Below are 20,113 nucleotides of genomic sequence, written 5' to 3' on the forward strand. Positions count from 1 at the left end.
ATGCATGGGTTGCTTTGTTACATGTTCTTGACAGTGTTAAATTAATGAAGATTACATGTAAAGTTTGCAATGAGGAGTTAGAAACTAGATGTGTGTGCTGCAACTTGTGTCTCGGCTGGTTCCATTACCATTGTGCAGCAATATCGGATACTCCTAAAACGAAGTTATGGTTCTGCAGTGAATATTCTAGATAAAGGGTATAGACTGTCTGATACACGCTTAAATACGTTTTTATGACTTTAACTTAACACGATGCATATTCTCGATGTAAAAAAGTTCTACTTTACCAAAGATCTTAAAACTAGATGCGTTTGCATCACGATCTGTCTCTGACAAATGTATGATTCTGTAAATAATGTATTCTTTCTTTAAAGTGACATGTCATTTAAGATATGAGCTACTTCATTTGTCATACATGCGAACAACAAAGACACGGATAAGCCTGTGTATTCACACTGTCTTATCTTTGTTGCCGCTGCATCATTACTAGAAATAACACATCAAAAAGCAATCAGTGTCGTTCTGTTGATTTATTTGCTTGCATAGTCGACATAACATGTTGTGAAATAGTGCCTCATATTGTGAAAAAAGGGTATATAACTTCATGTTGTATATGCTTTTGTCAAGTGCTATTATCTGAAAGCAATAAAATCATATTTAATTGTTTTCGTTCTATAATACGGGCAAAAGCCCACGAAGCTGGCGTAGACCGTTCATACATATGGAAATTTAGACATAAAACTACATCTAGCCATGCATCTCAAAAAAATTTGCCATGCGACATATATTTTCACGATGCTATTTATGACCTAGAACAAATCAATAACACGTTGACATATGCTGAATCACATGTAAAAACATACCTCAGGAAAAAGTATATAAATGACATCATGATTCACACTTAATATTCTCGCATTATACAGTGCTCCAGCTAGGATTTGAAAAGGGCAAGGGGGGCTTTTTTGTCAAAAGGGCACTTCGGACGCGCAGTATTTTGTCAAAAGGGCACTTTTGATCCCGCGGGCGTTTCTGGAATGCTTCCTCTTGCATGTTAATATATATGTTATTATTAATTGTTAGAGTATATTATTCCCATTATTATTAAACAATTTAAATATCATGTCTACAATAAGGAATAAATTAATTACAATGTATTGTAATAATGTAATAAGAGATTTATTCATCATCATATGTATAAAAAAAAAAAAAAAAAAAAAAAAATTTTTAAGGGCAGGGGGGGGGGGGGGCCTAGGAAGGGCAGGGCGGAGGCTCGGGAGGGCAGGGCAGGGCGCCCTTCAATTTAGGCCTAGCTGGAGCACTGCTTATATGTTTTTCTCCGCTACATTAGACCGTTTCAGAATTAAGATTACACAATTATCTCCCCTGAATACTCATCTTCTTCATTTTCTGTCTCATAGACTGGTTTACTACATACATGTATAGTGACAGTCTTTACGAAACACAATTTCGGTAAATATAACCTGTCTAAAATGTTTTGCCTGAATCTTCAATTTCTTTCAAATTTATTTGCTTTAATCTTTTCGATATCTTATTGTTATTATTATCCTGACAAATCACAAACGCTTGTCAAAAAAATTATTTGTTTTACAAATTATCATGATTATAGTCGGCATCCATATTCTCGCAGTATTCTTGTGGTATTTTAATAACAACACCATACTGTTAACTTGTCAGAATTCGTGCTCGCACTTGGCCGATATCCCGAAAGGTTACATATCACTATATAAAGTTTAGGCCTAAAACCACAAAAACTAAAACCGTTGGATTTCGTACCGAAATTTTTCGTAACCAATCTTCCAGATTCGAAATGAAAAATCCAACAACAGGACATTTAAAAATTGTCTGCATCATTTATCAAATTTTAAGATGTAAGTTGGTTTTCCGTTTTTAGAAGCTGTTTGCCAAGGCAAGAGCTGGGCTGCCGCATCACACAACTCCAGCTATTCTATTGAGCAAAACTGACAGTTTTGGTTTCCAGAAATAAACAAAGCAGGGATTCCTGAACTATCAATGTTTCCAAGCTATCAACACAGTTATTTGCTGTGGTGATCTTATTATTTATTGGTTCTGTTAGTTTACTTGGATGGAACATGTGTAAACTTTCAAAGTTTTATAGAACTTGAAAAGTCAATATCATTTTCAGTATATCTATAAACAAAAATCAGCAATGGCATTATAAGATCAGATGTGCAAATATTGTCAAAGGGTTGTTAAATTAACAATTTGAAGGCAATGATGCTGATGAAATATGAAGGTTCCCTTGCAAATTTAGTCTGTATATCGACAAGTGTCTGCCAGTACATGTAAATGTCAAACTAGTAATACAAAACTTACCACAAGTATGTAAAAGAACTAAGTACCTGTTGTGATCATTTTTAGTAAGATAGTGTAATTCTAAACAGTAGCAAATAGCTTGTTTAGTTAGTGCATAATGCCATAAATATGATTTCCTTTTTATTGTGTAATTAATAAATTTGTTGTTACTTGTTATTCCATGAAAAATGTTTTATGCGCTAGTACAAAATCAGCATGGTTAACCCCACGCTTTTCATAGAAAAAGTGGAGATATTGTGGTTATCTCCGTCTTCAGTCCGTCTTAGTCACTATCTCCTCCTACACTATAAGCACTAGAACCTTGAAACTTACACACATGGTAGCTATGGGCATGTGTGCGACCCTGCACTATTTGGAATTTTGATCTGACCCATGGGTCAAAGTTATGGGGGTTGGGGTGGAGCCGGGTTAGAGATTTTCCCTCATTTTTTATGTTATTTTACATTAACTTCTTCATTTCTACACCGATTTACTTCAAATTGATATTGAACATCTCTTATGACAATACAGTCAATCTAAACTATGCATGGCCCCATTACCAACCCTGGGGCGCCCTGCCCACATAGACCACGCCCACCCAAAATTGCATTTTTATACTATAATTTCTTCATTTCTATGCCGATTCACCTCGAATTGATACTGAACTTCTCTTATGACAATACTGTCAATCTCAACTATGCATGGCCCAAATACCAACCCTGGGGCGCCCCGCCCACATAGACCACACCCACCCAAAATTGCCTTTTTACTATAATTTCTTTATTTCTACATTGATTCACTTCAAATTGATACTGAACTTCTCTTATGACAATATGGTCAATCTCAACTATGCATGGCCCTATTACCAACCCTGGGGCGCCCCTGGGTCAAACATGCAGAGTGGGGATACGCGTCGGCCTCTGCAGTGCCATTTCTAGTTAATTTTGTAAAAGGTAATAAAATATTACTTCATTGATTCCACAGTTTTGCACAAGATACCATCACTTTGGAATTTCATATACGTAAATATTCTTGTAAATTGATGACAGTGTTTTAGTATTACTGATTGTGTAACTATTATTTTATGTGCAAATAAATGATGTGAAGCGTTTTGTTTCTCCGCACAATACCACACACCTTTTTATATATATACTAAATATATATACTAATGTCATTTACATGCTTCTGCTAGCAGCTTACCCAAGAAAGACAATGACTTCTTTAGCGTAAGAATTCCGGGGTACATTTCAGTAAATTTTCCTTACCAGGTGTACATTTAAGTATACTTAAGAGTACCCCAGGTACATTTAATTAGTACCCGAGCCGACAATGAGCAGTACTTATTGTCTTAAGGGTGATCTTAAGAACGCTCCCACTTAAGAGATCAATACAGAGACCTCCCAGTTACTAAGCAGACACCATATCTACTATACCGCAGCCACCGAACCAGCTTTAAATTCCTGCGGCTAGAAAACACACAAAATTATAAGATGCTAGATCTTAAAGCTAGGAACATGTTACTCGTTTGAAGATTGAATTTTTTGGATGCATTACTTTATTTTTGAAACAATAATACTATTTTGAACACAATAATGTAAAATATTTTTTATTAAAAATACATGGTGATCAAAAAAGCTTTTGCCCGTAAATTAGGTAGCACCTATAATCATATATTAAATTTCTGTCAATATACGTTTCCCATTCTCTTTTATCGTTTTATCCTTTTCACATTAAGTTTCCTTTTATTCTTTTTGTTATAAACATTTCTCATTGTGATGTCGCAATTTTCATTGACTTAGTTAATATTATTTACTATATATTTATTGTATACATTTGATATTTGCATGTACAATGCGTATTTATATACTCAATAACTATGATTTCTATTGATTGCTGTAATTGTTGTTTGGCGAATTAAATTTACATTAATATATCTCCCTTGTTTACACCCTTTATATACTATGCACGAATCGGATTTCCAACCACGACGAAACATAAACCAGGCTGCAAATACCGTGACGAGGACTACAAGGGCAAGTCTAAAGGCTAGAAATTTCGGAATCTGCACGTAGATCAATAATTAATCAACATATTTATGTGTCATAACAGCCGTACGGCTAGACAATCTCCATAAGAAAGGCTATACATGCAGAGCCGTACGGCAAGCCTCTTGTTTAGCCGTACGGCTAGGCTCTTGTTTAGCTGTACGGGGCCGTATGACTAGCCCAGAGCTCCAGATAAGGGTCGTATTTTTGTAATTACGAATTTTTTTCAAGTCTGTTACGTATTTATTTTAAAATCTTGTCGTACCATTAAGAATTACAAAATCAAGTTACGAATATTATTTTTACATCGGTTCGTATCGATTTTTATTGAGTTCTTTTCGCGTATTAAAGATCTTTTCGGTGCTTATATTAAATGGTTATCGGGTTTGTTTAACAAAACGCATTTTTTCCAATAAAAGCGGTGTGTACAGTCTATCTGTCAAAAAACAATGGCGGCGCCCAGAGAGCGTCCTAAAAAAAACACGCTTTTAACATATTGTACGCAAAGTGAGTCGAAGTTGAATGTTAAGAAAGACATTATAGAAAAGATCTTATACGATGTTGTATGTTCAGTTACCAAACAGTCAGAAAAGCTAAAAAAACGCGACACGACGGGTCCAAGCTTAAACAAAAAAAACATCGAATGAGTGGAAGGAACAATGCTCGTGGCCAATCGTTGAAAAGATTGAAGGGGAGACCCGTTTTAATTGTGAAATATGTAAAAATTCATCGAAGGCATGCAATCTAAGCACAGTTTGGGCAAATGAAGGTATTTGAAAAATAACATTGTATAATACTGAATAGACACTAAATTAAGTTGCTGGTATGTTTATTTAGATTTTTTGCATGAAAATAACCATTATTATTAATTTTTAGGTCATTCAGAAAAGTTAAGAATTTTTTTCCAAAACTTAGTAGTAACGTTAAGAATAAAATTTCAGAGTTAAGAATTATTTTTGAAAATCTGGAAGTAACGTTAAGAATTTCACAAAACCTTATCTGGAGCTCTGTAGCCACTGCCTTAGTTGCAATAATTCAACTCTAAGCTTTATAGCCCAATGGGCTGCTTAGAATTGCAATGTGCTCTCTCTTGTCCATGGGTGCAAAATGTTATCAACAATGCAAGGGTTAAGGAACACTGAAACTGCAAGAACTTATTAAAGTTTACCTATCTAAACCACACATAACTCATCCAAATGGTACCATTAAAGCAAGAAATAATTGATTTTATTGACTTAGGTTTTGTTTTGTACGCTGTATCCACCATATTAGAAAATTGACCCAATATTGGTTAGGTCGCAGTACACCAATATTTTGCACGTTGGGTTATGTGCTCCAGCCTATAAAGTCGATAACGATGTGGTATTCGATACAGAATACACTTCAAATTTTAACATAAACATGTCAGCGAGAAAAGTGTGTTGAAACATCGTCGTGTTTTTATAGGGTGCATGCAAAAGATAACATCCATAGGTTGCCATTCAGGTAAATTTAACATGTTTATGAAGCAGGGTTGGCATATTGACCGGTCAATTGAGTATTGACCGGGCCGGCGGTCAATACCCGGTTAAAACCGGTCAATACTGGTCATTACTGGTCTTTACTGGTCAATACTGGTCGATTGAAAATTGTAGCATTTAAACATTACAAAGGAGCCATTTTATATTAAATCAATAATTATTCTGTAATTGATAAACTTTTTGCTGAGTTATTTTTTGTAAAAAAAATCTTTAAAGCTGTAAAAAGTAACTTCTTTATTATTTACGGAAACAGCCTCAAATACATAAGGACTAAGGCAATATCTTTATCTCAGTGTATCACATCTGTTACTAAAGTACTATTGTAGGTACCATTGCATTTCACTTATCTATTGATATATCTATTTGATAAGCAGATGGACAAACAGAACTCTTGTGTATTCTAGGGTTATAAATCTGGCCTCTTAGTTGGTAATAAAATGCATGCAGTGTTATGTCTCTGATATTGACAATTAAGCAAATCTGCCCTTCGGCTATTTCATATCACTCACACAAAAGAAGATTACATTGTACTTACTATTAATTTAATAGTTACTTCTAACTTGTTTCCTTTCTGTATTAAGAGGGTTTTTTTCCTTTTCATATTAAAAAGTTCAATTGGTATTCAAATGAATAAACAATCAAAGTTCTTGATTTTGCCAACAAATTATGTTTTCCAATTGTGGGTCTACTCTTCTTTTCAATTATTTTTTTCTTTTAATAATTATTTCTTATTATACTTTTATATTCTTATATCAATAAAAAAAGTTTTTTACACTATTTTGTTTAAAAAGTATTTAAAGAAATCAATGCAAGAATACATGACAAGTAAGGATTGTGTCAAAAAGGTGCCATTTAAGGCCCTATTATCAGTTTTGGGTGCCTTAACCTGTATAGGTGAGAAGACTGTTAGAAGACTGTGGGGACAGTGGGGTATGAGGAACAACGCATACACAGTAATTTACAGGTTCTTGTTGAATCAAGCACAGAATTATCTGAGCATCATAATTCATTAGAATTGAAAAAAAGTTCAATCGACCAGAAAAATCCAATTGACCAACTTTGACTTATTTGCAAAATTTTGAGAGATTGGCCTACAAATTGCATGAACAGGTATAAAATAGTGGGTATTAATAGCTTAAGACATTATTTGCAACATGTCTGTTTAATTTATATTATCAATATTGTTTAATTAGGCATGGAATATAAATTAAAATTGGGGGTAAAGTTCAATTGACCAGTATTGACCAGTAATGACCACATCGGGAGTATTGACCGGGGCGGTTTTAACCGGTAAAAACCGCCGGTTAAAACCGGGGGCGGTCGATTGGTGCCAACCCTGTTATGAAGTCTATTCATTATTTTCCTCGATTTGTCTCGGACGACGTCTGTTTAGTGAAGTGCACAGATTCGCTGCGCTGAACTGCACCCATGTTTATGAATGGGTGCATATGGACTGCCAGAGCAGCCATAGCAAAAATTTTCAAAGGCTCTGGGAGTCCGTATATATGGACTAGCCACTGCCTATAAACTTTTGTGAAGTTTACATTTTAACAAGTTTTTCTCTCTTTTTAAGTGCAGTTTTTGAAACCATTTCTGATAGCTTTTGAAATATCTTACATCTGAATTGCTCAATCGCCTTGGCGCAATAACTGAAACAGTATCAATAAATCAATGTAAATATTCAGCTGCGGTACTAAAAGCCCAATATCCGAAATAATATTGTATCCGAAATACATAATATAAACTTCGGAACAAATATAACATTAATGATGCAAACAAATAAATATCCGAACACCTAATAATGTGCAGATATGTCGTGTGTTATTTAGTTGTGACACACTCCAATATTATACTCACGTCGAGGAAAATTGTCATTCCCTTTTCTACCACTGTTGTTTCAGCCATTTTTGTAGACGGGTTTATAGGTTATATTACACTAATTCCGATTCCCATAGGGTCCCATTATAAAACTGACAACTTTCACAGCATTTTTCTTGCCTTTTCGACGTATCAATTTTTCCGAACCTGGTATCATTTTAAAGATGGATCTGTCCTCTTCCAATAATTGCAATCAAAAACATACCGTCTCGCAACTTCTAAGAAAGTAAATCGCTGTCGAATGAACCCACCGTAGAAAAACGTGTTTCGGAATCCTAATTTCGACAAAAGCCCCACACAATAGAAAACACACCCTCAAAAGTCCATCTTTTAAGTTAGCTTCCAATCCAAGGCATCAAAGTACTCCAGACACATACAGGATATTACAAATAACCACAAAAGACATGTCTCACATTGTTAAATGGCTTATATTCAAGAAGAGAAAAGGAACTCTTTAGAAATAGGCACTACTTTCGAATGGACCACGGAGGGATACACAATGATTTAGTGTAATGTAACCTTTAAGGGAACTCAACTTTGTCCTATCCTTTTCAAACTTTCTCCACATGAGATTTAAACTATTTCCACAATGAATATGCAATTTCAGTGCATTCGGAGGGGGGAAAAGGCCTTAAAATGGCCATTTAAAGTGGTGACTAAATTGGCCGCAGTCAAGTCGAAATGCATGATTTTTAGTCTAAGTGACGACAGCTGATTTTGTGTCTCTAATTATTGTTACGCGTAACTTTTATGGCAAAAACTGGTATCATTGCATGCGAAATTCACCAATATATCAGCAAAAGGCCCAAATAAATGTATTGATTGTGAATCAGTGTACTTTTCTTGATGAAAAAGGAGACTTTTTTTTAATTTTAAGCACTTTTTTCACACAAAAAACTCACTGACAGCATATAAAATCATGTTTTTCAAGAAAATTATTATTAAAAGCTTCACTTACAATCTAAACATACACATTGCAATTAAAATAATTATTGCTATCATGATGAGAGGAATAATTTGCAGCTTTCAAGCCGATACAAGCCTGCTACCCAAAATTAACACTTGAAATGGCGCAAATCGCTCCTTCAACAGCTTACGACACAATGTGACATTTGTTGCTCATCCAGATAGTCTCTCTCATTAAAATAAGTCCTGTTGGCTTCATTTTATTAAGTGTTCTCTTTAAAATCCAGCGTTGAAAGCTTAAGTTTTGCAAAAATGCCACAGTCCCCATGCAAAAAAGCATGTTTGCTAAGGAATTCCTGCCCGAGGGGCCACACTAATGTCGGAAAAGTCATTTGGGTGTGATTCCTCTGTAGTTCAGTGTACATTCATTTCACTACCTGGGGATGACTATCAGGATCAATTTTCCCAGCTTGGTGAAGTGTTGACCTTTCAGGATGTCGATGGATCGTCCACAAGCGCTGCACCACTGCGGCCTCGGTACCGGACAGGGAGTCGGATTGAGGTGTACACAAACCCGGAGTCAGGCAAGGATCATCCAGACCTTTAATAAAATAAAATGTTAAGGCCCCTGAAACTGGCAATTATGTTCAACACTGAGATAAGGAAACACATAAAGGAGACATCATGCCATGGCTTTATCATTATTGACACGGCAAACTCGAGCAGCTGGGGACTCGGCTCTAAACAAAACAGGTATTGCTCTATCAATCCGAGCAAGATGGCATGTCAGAGTTAAAAAGAGCAAACAAACATACAAAAGAGATGTAAAGGAAATTAGAAATTAAATGCCAGAAGTAATTTCAAGTATTTTTTTTTTTTGTCTGCAAGGGTTGCTGTGGAAAATAGTGCTTAACGCATAGTTTGGCCTGTCGGGGTTCTGCTGGCAAGAACACATCGAAGTCATATCTGCCCGAGAACTGTAAGCTTGAGATAACCATATCTGATGAAGTACTGCTTGAAGAATGCATTCTAATTGTACTTGAACCAGATAGCATTGACAGCACAAGGCTTCAGACCCCCCAAAAGTGTGAGGCTTTCAATAGTGCTTACCTGATACCAGACCGCAATGCCCAAGACAGTGACTTTCTCCCGGAACTGCACAGGCCGCATCGGCAGCACAATCCTTAAGCTCAATCATGGTCTGGCTGACTCTGAAATAGTGAAATCTGAATTTACAGATGCTCCTTTTTCTAAAGGTTATGAGTTTATTGCCTATCTTAAAAGCAATCACAATGACATACTAAAGAAGACATGTGCATTTCTGAAAAGACATACAGCTGCCCGATACTTGACTAGGAAAAGGCGCTATGGTCTTCACTCTGAAATTCATTACTCTAAGGGCTTAACAGAACCAAAGCCAGATCTTACAGCTGAATGGCCCCACCTACAGCTAAATATGCTTTATAGGTTGAAAATAAAGTTATTTGTCTGAAGAACTAGCGCTATTTACTCATCAGCTATGTTGCTCCACCGGCCGCAATTCTGTAAACATAGTTTATATATGGAAATACCTAGTCTACCGCATGCGACGCACCACTACGTCCACTGTAAATACACAGCTAAGTTAGTACTTTAACGAACAAACTGAAATTCATGTTTGAATTAAACAATCAGTATGATGACTCTCATTGAAATCATGTCCAGTGCACCAGTCAGAGCAAGACAGCTAGCGGATTGTTGACCGTCTGCGGCTCAAGGGACAAATGGTCAGGCCTACAAACAAAGAGAAAAATGGCATAAATGGGTTGCATTCATGTGATTTGGCATATTTTTCATCTTGCTCTCCACCTGAAACTTCAATCTTTGGACATAATAATATTTACATTCAAGATTTGTTGGAAATGTAACCCTTACTTGTCCATACCAGGTCCCCCTCCCATCCGGAACAGTCCAAAACCACCTAAAACATCCATTTGAACCAAAATATTGACATCTCTCATCTATTTTAGCACCCAAATCATCAAAACATTCATTAAAATTCATGTTCTACTTGTCTCGCTTGCAGACGAATCCATGTGACCTTGACATTGCAGTAAATGTGCTTTTTTAAGGTTATATTACACTAATTCCGATTCCCATAGGGTCCCATTATAAAACTGACAACTTTCACAGCATTTTTCTTGCCTTTTCGACGTATCAATTTTTCCGAACCTGGTATCATTTTAAAGATGGATCTGTCCTCTTCCAATAATTGCAATCAAAAACATACCGTCTCGCAACTTCTAAGAAAGTAAATCGCTGTCGAATGAACCCACCGTAGAAAAACGTGTTTCGGAATCCTAATTTCGACAAAAGCCCCACACAATAGAAAACACACCCTCAAAAGTCCATCTTTTAAGTTAGCTTCCAATCCAAGGCATCAAAGTACTCCAGACACATACAGGATATTACAAATAACCACAAAAGACATGTCTCACATTGTTAAATGGCTTATATTCAAGAAGAGAAAAGGAACTCTTTAGAAATAGGCACTACTTTCGAATGGACCACGGAGGGATACACAATGATTTAGTGTAATGTAACCTTTAAGGGAACTCAACTTTGTCCTATCCTTTTCAAACTTTCTCCACATGAGATTTAAACTATTTCCACAATGAATATGCAATTTCAGTGCATTCGGAGGGGGGAAAAGGCCTTAAAATGGCCATTTAAAGTGGTGACTAAATTGGCCGCAGTCAAGTCGAAATGCATGATTTTTAGTCTAAGTGACGACAGCTGATTTTGTGTCTCTAATTATTGTTACGCGTAACTTTTATGGCAAAAACTGGTATCATTGCATGCGAAATTCACCAATATATCAGCAAAAGGCCCAAATAAATGTATTGATTGTGAATCAGTGTACTTTTCTTGATGAAAAAGGAGACTTTTTTTTAATTTTAAGCACTTTTTTCACACAAAAAACTCACTGACAGCATATAAAATCATGTTTTTCAAGAAAATTATTATTAAAAGCTTCACTTACAATCTAAACATACACATTGCAATTAAAATAATTATTGCTATCATGATGAGAGGAATAATTTGCAGCTTTCAAGCCGATACAAGCCTGCTACCCAAAATTAACACTTGAAATGGCGCAAATCGCTCCTTCAACAGCTTACGACACAATGTGACATTTGTTGCTCATCCAGATAGTCTCTCTCATTAAAATAAGTCCTGTTGGCTTCATTTTATTAAGTGTTCTCTTTAAAATCCAGCGTTGAAAGCTTAAGTTTTGCAAAAATGCCACAGTCCCCATGCAAAAAAGCATGTTTGCTAAGGAATTCCTGCCCGAGGGGCCACACTAATGTCGGAAAAGTCATTTGGGTGTGATTCCTCTGTAGTTCAGTGTACATTCATTTCACTACCTGGGGATGACTATCAGGATCAATTTTCCCAGCTTGGTGAAGTGTTGACCTTTCAGGATGTCGATGGATCGTCCACAAGCGCTGCACCACTGCGGCCTCGGTACCGGACAGGGAGTCGGATTGAGGTGTACACAAACCCGGAGTCAGGCAAGGATCATCCAGACCTTTAATAAAATAAAATGTTAAGGCCCCTGAAACTGGCAATTATGTTCAACACTGAGATAAGGAAACACATAAAGGAGACATCATGCCATGGCTTTATCATTATTGACACGGCAAACTCGAGCAGCTGGGGACTCGGCTCTAAACAAAACAGGTATTGCTCTATCAATCCGAGCAAGATGGCATGTCAGAGTTAAAAAGAGCAAACAAACATACAAAAGAGATGTAAAGGAAATTAGAAATTAAATGCCAGAAGTAATTTCAAGTATTTTTTTTTTTGTCTGCAAGGGTTGCTGTGGAAAATAGTGCTTAACGCATAGTTTGGCCTGTCGGGGTTCTGCTGGCAAGAACACATCGAAGTCATATCTGCCCGAGAACTGTAAGCTTGAGATAACCATATCTGATGAAGTACTGCTTGAAGAATGCATTCTAATTGTACTTGAACCAGATAGCATTGACAGCACAAGGCTTCAGACCCCCCAAAAGTGTGAGGCTTTCAATAGTGCTTACCTGATACCAGACCGCAATGCCCAAGACAGTGACTTTCTCCCGGAACTGCACAGGCCGCATCGGCAGCACAATCCTTAAGCTCAATCATGGTCTGGCTGACTCTGAAATAGTGAAATCTGAATTTACAGATGCTCCTTTTTCTAAAGGTTATGAGTTTATTGCCTATCTTAAAAGCAATCACAATGACATACTAAAGAAGACATGTGCATTTCTGAAAAGACATACAGCTGCCCGATACTTGACTAGGAAAAGGCGCTATGGTCTTCACTCTGAAATTCATTACTCTAAGGGCTTAACAGAACCAAAGCCAGATCTTACAGCTGAATGGCCCCACCTACAGCTAAATATGCTTTATAGGTTGAAAATAAAGTTATTTGTCTGAAGAACTAGCGCTATTTACTCATCAGCTATGTTGCTCCACCGGCCGCAATTCTGTAAACATAGTTTATATATGGAAATACCTAGTCTACCGCATGCGACGCACCACTACGTCCACTGTAAATACACAGCTAAGTTAGTACTTTAACGAACAAACTGAAATTCATGTTTGAATTAAACAATCAGTATGATGACTCTCATTGAAATCATGTCCAGTGCACCAGTCAGAGCAAGACAGCTAGCGGATTGTTGACCGTCTGCGGCTCAAGGGACAAATGGTCAGGCCTACAAACAAAGAGAAAAATGGCATAAATGGGTTGCATTCATGTGATTTGGCATATTTTTCATCTTGCTCTCCACCTGAAACTTCAATCTTTGGACATAATAATATTTACATTCAAGATTTGTTGGAAATGTAACCCTTACTTGTCCATACCAGGTCCCCCTCCCATCCGGAACAGTCCAAAACCACCTAAAACATCCATTTGAACCAAAATATTGACATCTCTCATCTATTTTAGCACCCAAATCATCAAAACATTCATTAAAATTCATGTTCTACTTGTCTCGCTTGCAGACGAATCCATGTGACCTTGACATTGCAGTAAATGTGCTTTTTTAAGGGAACTCAACTTTGTCCTATCCTTTTCAAACTTTCTCCACATGAGATTTAAACTATTTCCACAATGAATATGCAATTTCAGTGCATTCGGAGGGGGGAAAAGGCCTTAAAATGGCCATTTAAAGTGGTGACTAAATTGGCCGCAGTCAAGTCGAAATGCATGATTTTTAGTCTAAGTGACGACAGCTGATTTTGTGTCTCTAATTATTGTTACGCGTAACTTTTATGGCAAAAACTGGTATCATTGCATGCGAAATTCACCAATATATCAGCAAAAGGCCCAAATAAATGTATTGATTGTGAATCAGTGTACTTTTCTTGATGAAAAAGGAGACTTTTTTTTAATTTTAAGCACTTTTTTCACACAAAAAACTCACTGACAGCATATAAAATCATGTTTTTCAAGAAAATTATTATTAAAAGCTTCACTTACAATCTAAACATACACATTGCAATTAAAATAATTATTGCTATCATGATGAGAGGAATAATTTGCAGCTTTCAAGCCGATACAAGCCTGCTACCCAAAATTAACACTTGAAATGGCGCAAATCGCTCCTTCAACAGCTTACGACACAATGTGACATTTGTTGCTCATCCAGATAGTCTCTCTCATTAAAATAAGTCCTGTTGGCTTCATTTTATTAAGTGTTCTCTTTAAAATCCAGCGTTGAAAGCTTAAGTTTTGCAAAAATGCCACAGTCCCCATGCAAAAAAGCATGTTTGCTAAGGAATTCCTGCCCGAGGGGCCACACTAATGTCGGAAAAGTCATTTGGGTGTGATTCCTCTGTAGTTCAGTGTACATTCATTTCACTACCTGGGGATGACTATCAGGATCAATTTTCCCAGCTTGGTGAAGTGTTGACCTTTCAGGATGTCGATGGATCGTCCACAAGCGCTGCACCACTGCGGCCTCGGTACCGGACAGGGAGTCGGATTGAGGTGTACACAAACCCGGAGTCAGGCAAGGATCATCCAGACCTTTAATAAAATAAAATGTTAAGGCCCCTGAAACTGGCAATTATGTTCAACACTGAGATAAGGAAACACATAAAGGAGACATCATGCCATGGCTTTATCATTATTGACACGGCAAACTCGAGCAGCTGGGGACTCGGCTCTAAACAAAACAGGTATTGCTCTATCAATCCGAGCAAGATGGCATGTCAGAGTTAAAAGAGCAAACAAACATACAAAAGAGATGTAAAGGAAATTAGAAATTAAATGCCAGAAGTAATTTCAAGTATTTTTTTTTTTGTCTGCAAGGGTTGCTGTGGAAAATAGTGCTTAACGCATAGTTTGGCCTGTCGGGGTTCTGCTGGCAAGAACACATCGAAGTCATATCTGCCCGAGAACTGTAAGCTTGAGATAACCATATCTGATGAAGTACTGCTTGAAGAATGCATTCTAATTGTACTTGAACCAGATAGCATTGACAGCACAAGGCTTCAGACCCCCCAAAAGTGTGAGGCTTTCAATAGTGCTTACCTGATACCAGACCGCAATGCCCAAGACAGTGACTTTCTCCCGGAACTGCACAGGCCGCATCGGCAGCACAATCCTTAAGCTCAATCATGGTCTGGCTGACTCTGAAATAGTGAAATCTGAATTTACAGATGCTCCTTTTTCTAAAGGTTATGAGTTTATTGCCTATCTTAAAAGCAATCACAATGACATACTAAAGAAGACATGTGCATTTCTGAAAAGACATACAGCTGCCCGATACTTGACTAGGAAAAGGCGCTATGGTCTTCACTCTGAAATTCATTACTCTAAGGGCTTAACAGAACCAAAGCCAGATCTTACAGCTGAATGGCCCCACCTACAGCTAAATATGCTTTATAGGTTGAAAATAAAGTTATTTGTCTGAAGAACTAGCGCTATTTACTCATCAGCTATGTTGCTCCACCGGCCGCAATTCTGTAAACATAGTTTATATATGGAAATACCTAGTCTACCGCATGCGACGCACCACTACGTCCACTGTAAATACACAGCTAAGTTAGTACTTTAACGAACAAACTGAAATTCATGTTTGAATTAAACAATCAGTATGATGACTCTCATTGAAATCATGTCCAGTGCACCAGTCAGAGCAAGACAGCTAGCGGATTGTTGACCGTCTGCGGCTCAAGGGACAAATGGTCAGGCCTACAAACAAAGAGAAAAATGGCATAAATGGGTTGCATTCATGTGATTTGGCATATTTTTCATCTTGCTCTCCACCTGAAACTTCAATCTTTGGACATAATAATATTTACATTCAAGATTTGTTGGAAATGTAACCCTTACTTGTCCATACCAGGTCCCCCTCCCATCCGGAACAGTCCAAAACCACCTAAAACATCCATTTGAACCAAAATATTGACATCTCTCATCTATTTTAGCACCCAAATCATCAAAACATTCATTAAAATTCATGTTCTACTTGTCTCGCTTGCAGACGAATCCATGTGACCTTGACATTGCAGTAAATGTGCTTTTTTAAGGTTATATTACACTAATTCCGATTCCCATAGGGTCCCATTATAAAACTGACAACTTTCACAGCATTTTTCTTGCCTTTTCGACGTATCAATTTTTCCGAACCTGGTATCATTTTAAAGATGGATCTGTCCTCTTCCAATAATTGCAATCAAAAACATACCGTCTCGCAACTTCTAAGAAAGTAAATCGCTGTCGAATGAACCCACCGTAGAAAAACGTGTTTCGGAATCCTAATTTCGACAAAAGCCCCACACAATAGAAAACACACCCTCAAAAGTCCATCTTTTAAGTTAGCTTCCAATCCAAGGCATCAAAGTACTCCAGACACATACAGGATATTACAAATAACCACAAAAGACATGTCTCACATTGTTAAATGGCTTATATTCAAGAAGAGAAAAGGAACTCTTTAGAAATAGGCACTACTTTCGAATGGACCACGGAGGGATACACAATGATTTAGTGTAATGTAACCTTTAAGGGAACTCAACTTTGTCCTATCCTTTTCAAACTTTCTCCACATGAGATTTAAACTATTTCCACAATGAATATGCAATTTCAGTGCATTCGGAGGGGGGAAAAGGCCTTAAAATGGCCATTTAAAGTGGTGACTAAATTGGCCGCAGTCAAGTCGAAATGCATGATTTTTAGTCTAAGTGACGACAGCTGATTTTGTGTCTCTAATTATTGTTACGCGTAACTTTTATGGCAAAAACTGGTATCATTGCATGCGAAATTCACCAATATATCAGCAAAAGGCCCAAATAAATGTATTGATTGTGAATCAGTGTACTTTTCTTGATGAAAAAGGAGACTTTTTTTTAATTTTAAGCACTTTTTTCACACAAAAAACTCACTGACAGCATATAAAATCATGTTTTTCAAGAAAATTATTATTAAAAGCTTCACTTACAATCTAAACATACACATTGCAATTAAAATAATTATTGCTATCATGATGAGAGGAATAATTTGCAGCTTTCAAGCCGATACAAGCCTGCTACCCAAAATTAACACTTGAAATGGCGCAAATCGCTCCTTCAACAGCTTACGACACAATGTGACATTTGTTGCTCATCCAGATAGTCTCTCTCATTAAAATAAGTCCTGTTGGCTTCATTTTATTAAGTGTTCTCTTTAAAATCCAGCGTTGAAAGCTTAAGTTTTGCAAAAATGCCACAGTCCCCATGCAAAAAAGCATGTTTGCTAAGGAATTCCTGCCCGAGGGGCCACACTAATGTCGGAAAAGTCATTTGGGTGTGATTCCTCTGTAGTTCAGTGTACATTCATTTCACTACCTGGGGATGACTATCAGGATCAATTTTCCCAGCTTGGTGAAGTGTTGACCTTTCAGGATGTCGATGGATCGTCCACAAGCGCTGCACCACTGCGGCCTCGGTACCGGACAGGGAGTCGGATTGAGGTGTACACAAACCCGGAGTCAGGCAAGGATCATCCAGACCTTTAATAAAATAAAATGTTAAGGCCCCTGAAACTGGCAATTATGTTCAACACTGAGATAAGGAAACACATAAAGGAGACATCATGCCATGGCTTTATCATTATTGACACGGCAAACTCGAGCAGCTGGGGACTCGGCTCTAAACAAAACAGGTATTGCTCTATCAATCCGAGCAAGATGGCATGTCAGAGTTAAAAAGAGCAAACAAACATACAAAAGAGATGTAAAGGAAATTAGAAATTAAATGCCAGAAGTAATTTCAAGTATTTTTTTTTTGTCTGCAAGGGTTGCTGTGGGAAAATAGTGCTTAACGCATAGTTTGGCCTGTCGGGGTTCTGCTGGCAAGAACACATCGAAGTCATATCTGCCCGAGAACTGTAAGCTTGAGATAACCATATCTGATGAAGTACTGCTTGAAGAATGCATTCTAATTGTACTTGAACCAGATAGCATTGACAGCACAAGGCTTCAGACCCCCCAAAAGTGTGAGGCTTTCAATAGTGCTTACCTGATACCAGACCGCAATGCCCAAGACAGTGACTTTCTCCCGGAACTGCACAGGCCGCATCGGCAGCACAATCCTTAAGCTCAATCATGGTCTGGCTGACTCTGAAATAGTGAAATCTGAATTTACAGATGCTCCTTTTTCTAAAGGTTATGAGTTTATTGCCTATCTTAAAAGCAATCACAATGACATACTAAAGAAGACATGTGCATTTCTGAAAAGACATACAGCTGCCCGATACTTGACTAGGAAAAGGCGCTATGGTCTTCACTCTGAAATTCATTACTCTAAGGGCTTAACAGAACCAAAGCCAGATCTTACAGCTGAATGGCCCCACCTACAGCTAAATATGCTTTATAGGTTGAAAATAAAGTTATTTGTCTGAAGAACTAGCGCTATTTACTCATCAGCTATGTTGCTCCACCGGCCGCAATTCTGTAAACATAGTTTATATATGGAAATACCTAGTCTACCGCATGCGACGCACCACTACGTCCACTGTAAATACACAGCTAAGTTAGTACTTTAACGAACAAACTGAAATTCATGTTTGAATTAAACAATCAGTATGATGACTCTCATTGAAATCATGTCCAGTGCACCAGTCAGAGCAAGACAGCTAGCGGATTGTTGACCGTCTGCGGCTCAAGGGACAAATGGTCAGGCCTACAAACAAAGAGAAAAATGGCATAAATGGGTTGCATTCATGTGATTTGGCATATTTTTCATCTTGCTCTCCACCTGAAACTTCAATCTTTGGACATAATAATATTTACATTCAAGATTTGTTGGAAATGTAACCCTTACTTGTCCATACCAGGTCCCCCTCCCATCCGGAACAGTCCAAAACCACCTAAAACATCCATTTGAACCAAAATATTGACATCTCTCATCTATTTTAGCACCCAAATCATCAAAACATTCATTAAAATTCATGTTCTACTTGTCTCGCTTGCAGACGAATCCATGTGACCTTGACATTGCAGTAAATGTGCTTTTTTAAGGTTATATTACACTAATTCCGATTCCCATAGGGTCCCATTATAAAACTGACAACTTTCACAGCATTTTTCTTGCCTTTTCGACGTATCAATTTTTTCCGAACCTGGTATCATTTTAAAGATGGATCTGTCCTCTTCCAATAATTGCAATCAAAAACATACCGTCTCGCAACTTCTAAGAAAGTAAATCGCTGTCGAATGAACCCACCGTAGAAAAACGTGTTTCGGAATCCTAATTTCGACAAAAGCCCCACACAATAGAAAACACCCCTCAAAAGTCCATCTTTAAGTTAGCTTCCAATCCAAGGCATCAAAGTACTCCAGACACATACAGGATATTACAAATAACCACAAAAGACATGTCTCACATTGTTAAATGGCTTATATTCAAGAAGAGAAAAGGAACTCTTTAGAAATAGGCACTACTTTCGAATGGACCACGGAGGGATACACAATGATTTAGTGTAATGTAACCTTTAAGGGAACTCAACTTTGTCCTATCCTTTTCAAACTTTCTCCACATGAGATTTAACTATTTCCACAATGAATATGCAATTTCAGTTGCATTCGGAGGGGGGAAAAGGCCTTAAAATGGCCATTTAAAGTGGTGACTAAATTGGCCGCAGTCAAGTCGAAATGCATGATTTTTAGTCTAAGTGACGACAGCTGATTTGTGTCTCTAATTATTGTTACGCGTAACCTTTTATGGCAAAAACTGGTATCATTGCATGCGAAATTCACCAATATATCAGCAAAAGGCCCAAATAAATGTATTGATTGTGAATCAGTGTACTTTTCTTGATGAAAAAGGAGACTTTTTTTTAATTTTAAGCACTTTTTTCACACAAAAAACTCACTGACAGCATATAAAATCATCGTTTTTCAAGAAAATTAT

The 20,113-nt window shown here is 37.3% G+C and overlaps 2 protein-coding genes across 19 annotated transcripts in view; one reads left to right on the forward strand and one right to left on the reverse strand.

The window, feature by feature from the left end:
• The window catches only part of LOC127844166 (N-terminal EF-hand calcium-binding protein 1-like), a 44,068-nt gene extending 24,324 nt beyond the window's left edge, over positions 1-19,744 (reverse strand). The window contains exons 1-8 of one of the 14 annotated variants that reach the window (XM_052374207.1): positions 18,221-19,744; positions 17,549-17,712; positions 15,252-15,352; positions 14,581-14,744; positions 12,763-12,863; positions 12,091-12,254; positions 9,794-9,894; positions 7,757-9,284 (exon numbers count right to left, since the gene is read on the reverse strand). In XM_052374207.1, coding sequence (XP_052230167.1) covers positions 7,757-7,804 — 48 coding nt within the window. In that variant the 5' untranslated portion in view covers positions 7,805-9,284; positions 9,794-9,894; positions 12,091-12,254; ... (3 more) ...; positions 17,549-17,712; positions 18,221-19,744. The remainder of the gene's footprint in view (positions 1-7,756; positions 9,285-9,793; positions 9,895-12,090; positions 12,255-12,762; positions 12,864-14,580; positions 14,745-15,251; positions 15,353-17,548; positions 17,713-18,220) is intronic. The other 13 variants (XM_052374210.1, XM_052374211.1, XM_052374208.1 and 10 more) reach the window with 13 other exon arrangements.
• The window catches only part of LOC127844170 (uncharacterized), a 295,187-nt gene that overhangs the window by 151,614 nt on the left and 123,460 nt on the right, over positions 1-20,113 (forward strand). The gene's annotated exons all lie outside the window — the stretch shown is intronic.

Source organism: Dreissena polymorpha, chromosome 9 (genome assembly GCF_020536995.1).
Source record: "Dreissena polymorpha isolate Duluth1 chromosome 9, UMN_Dpol_1.0, whole genome shotgun sequence".
NCBI classification, from domain to species: domain Eukaryota; kingdom Metazoa; phylum Mollusca; class Bivalvia; order Myida; family Dreissenidae; genus Dreissena; species Dreissena polymorpha.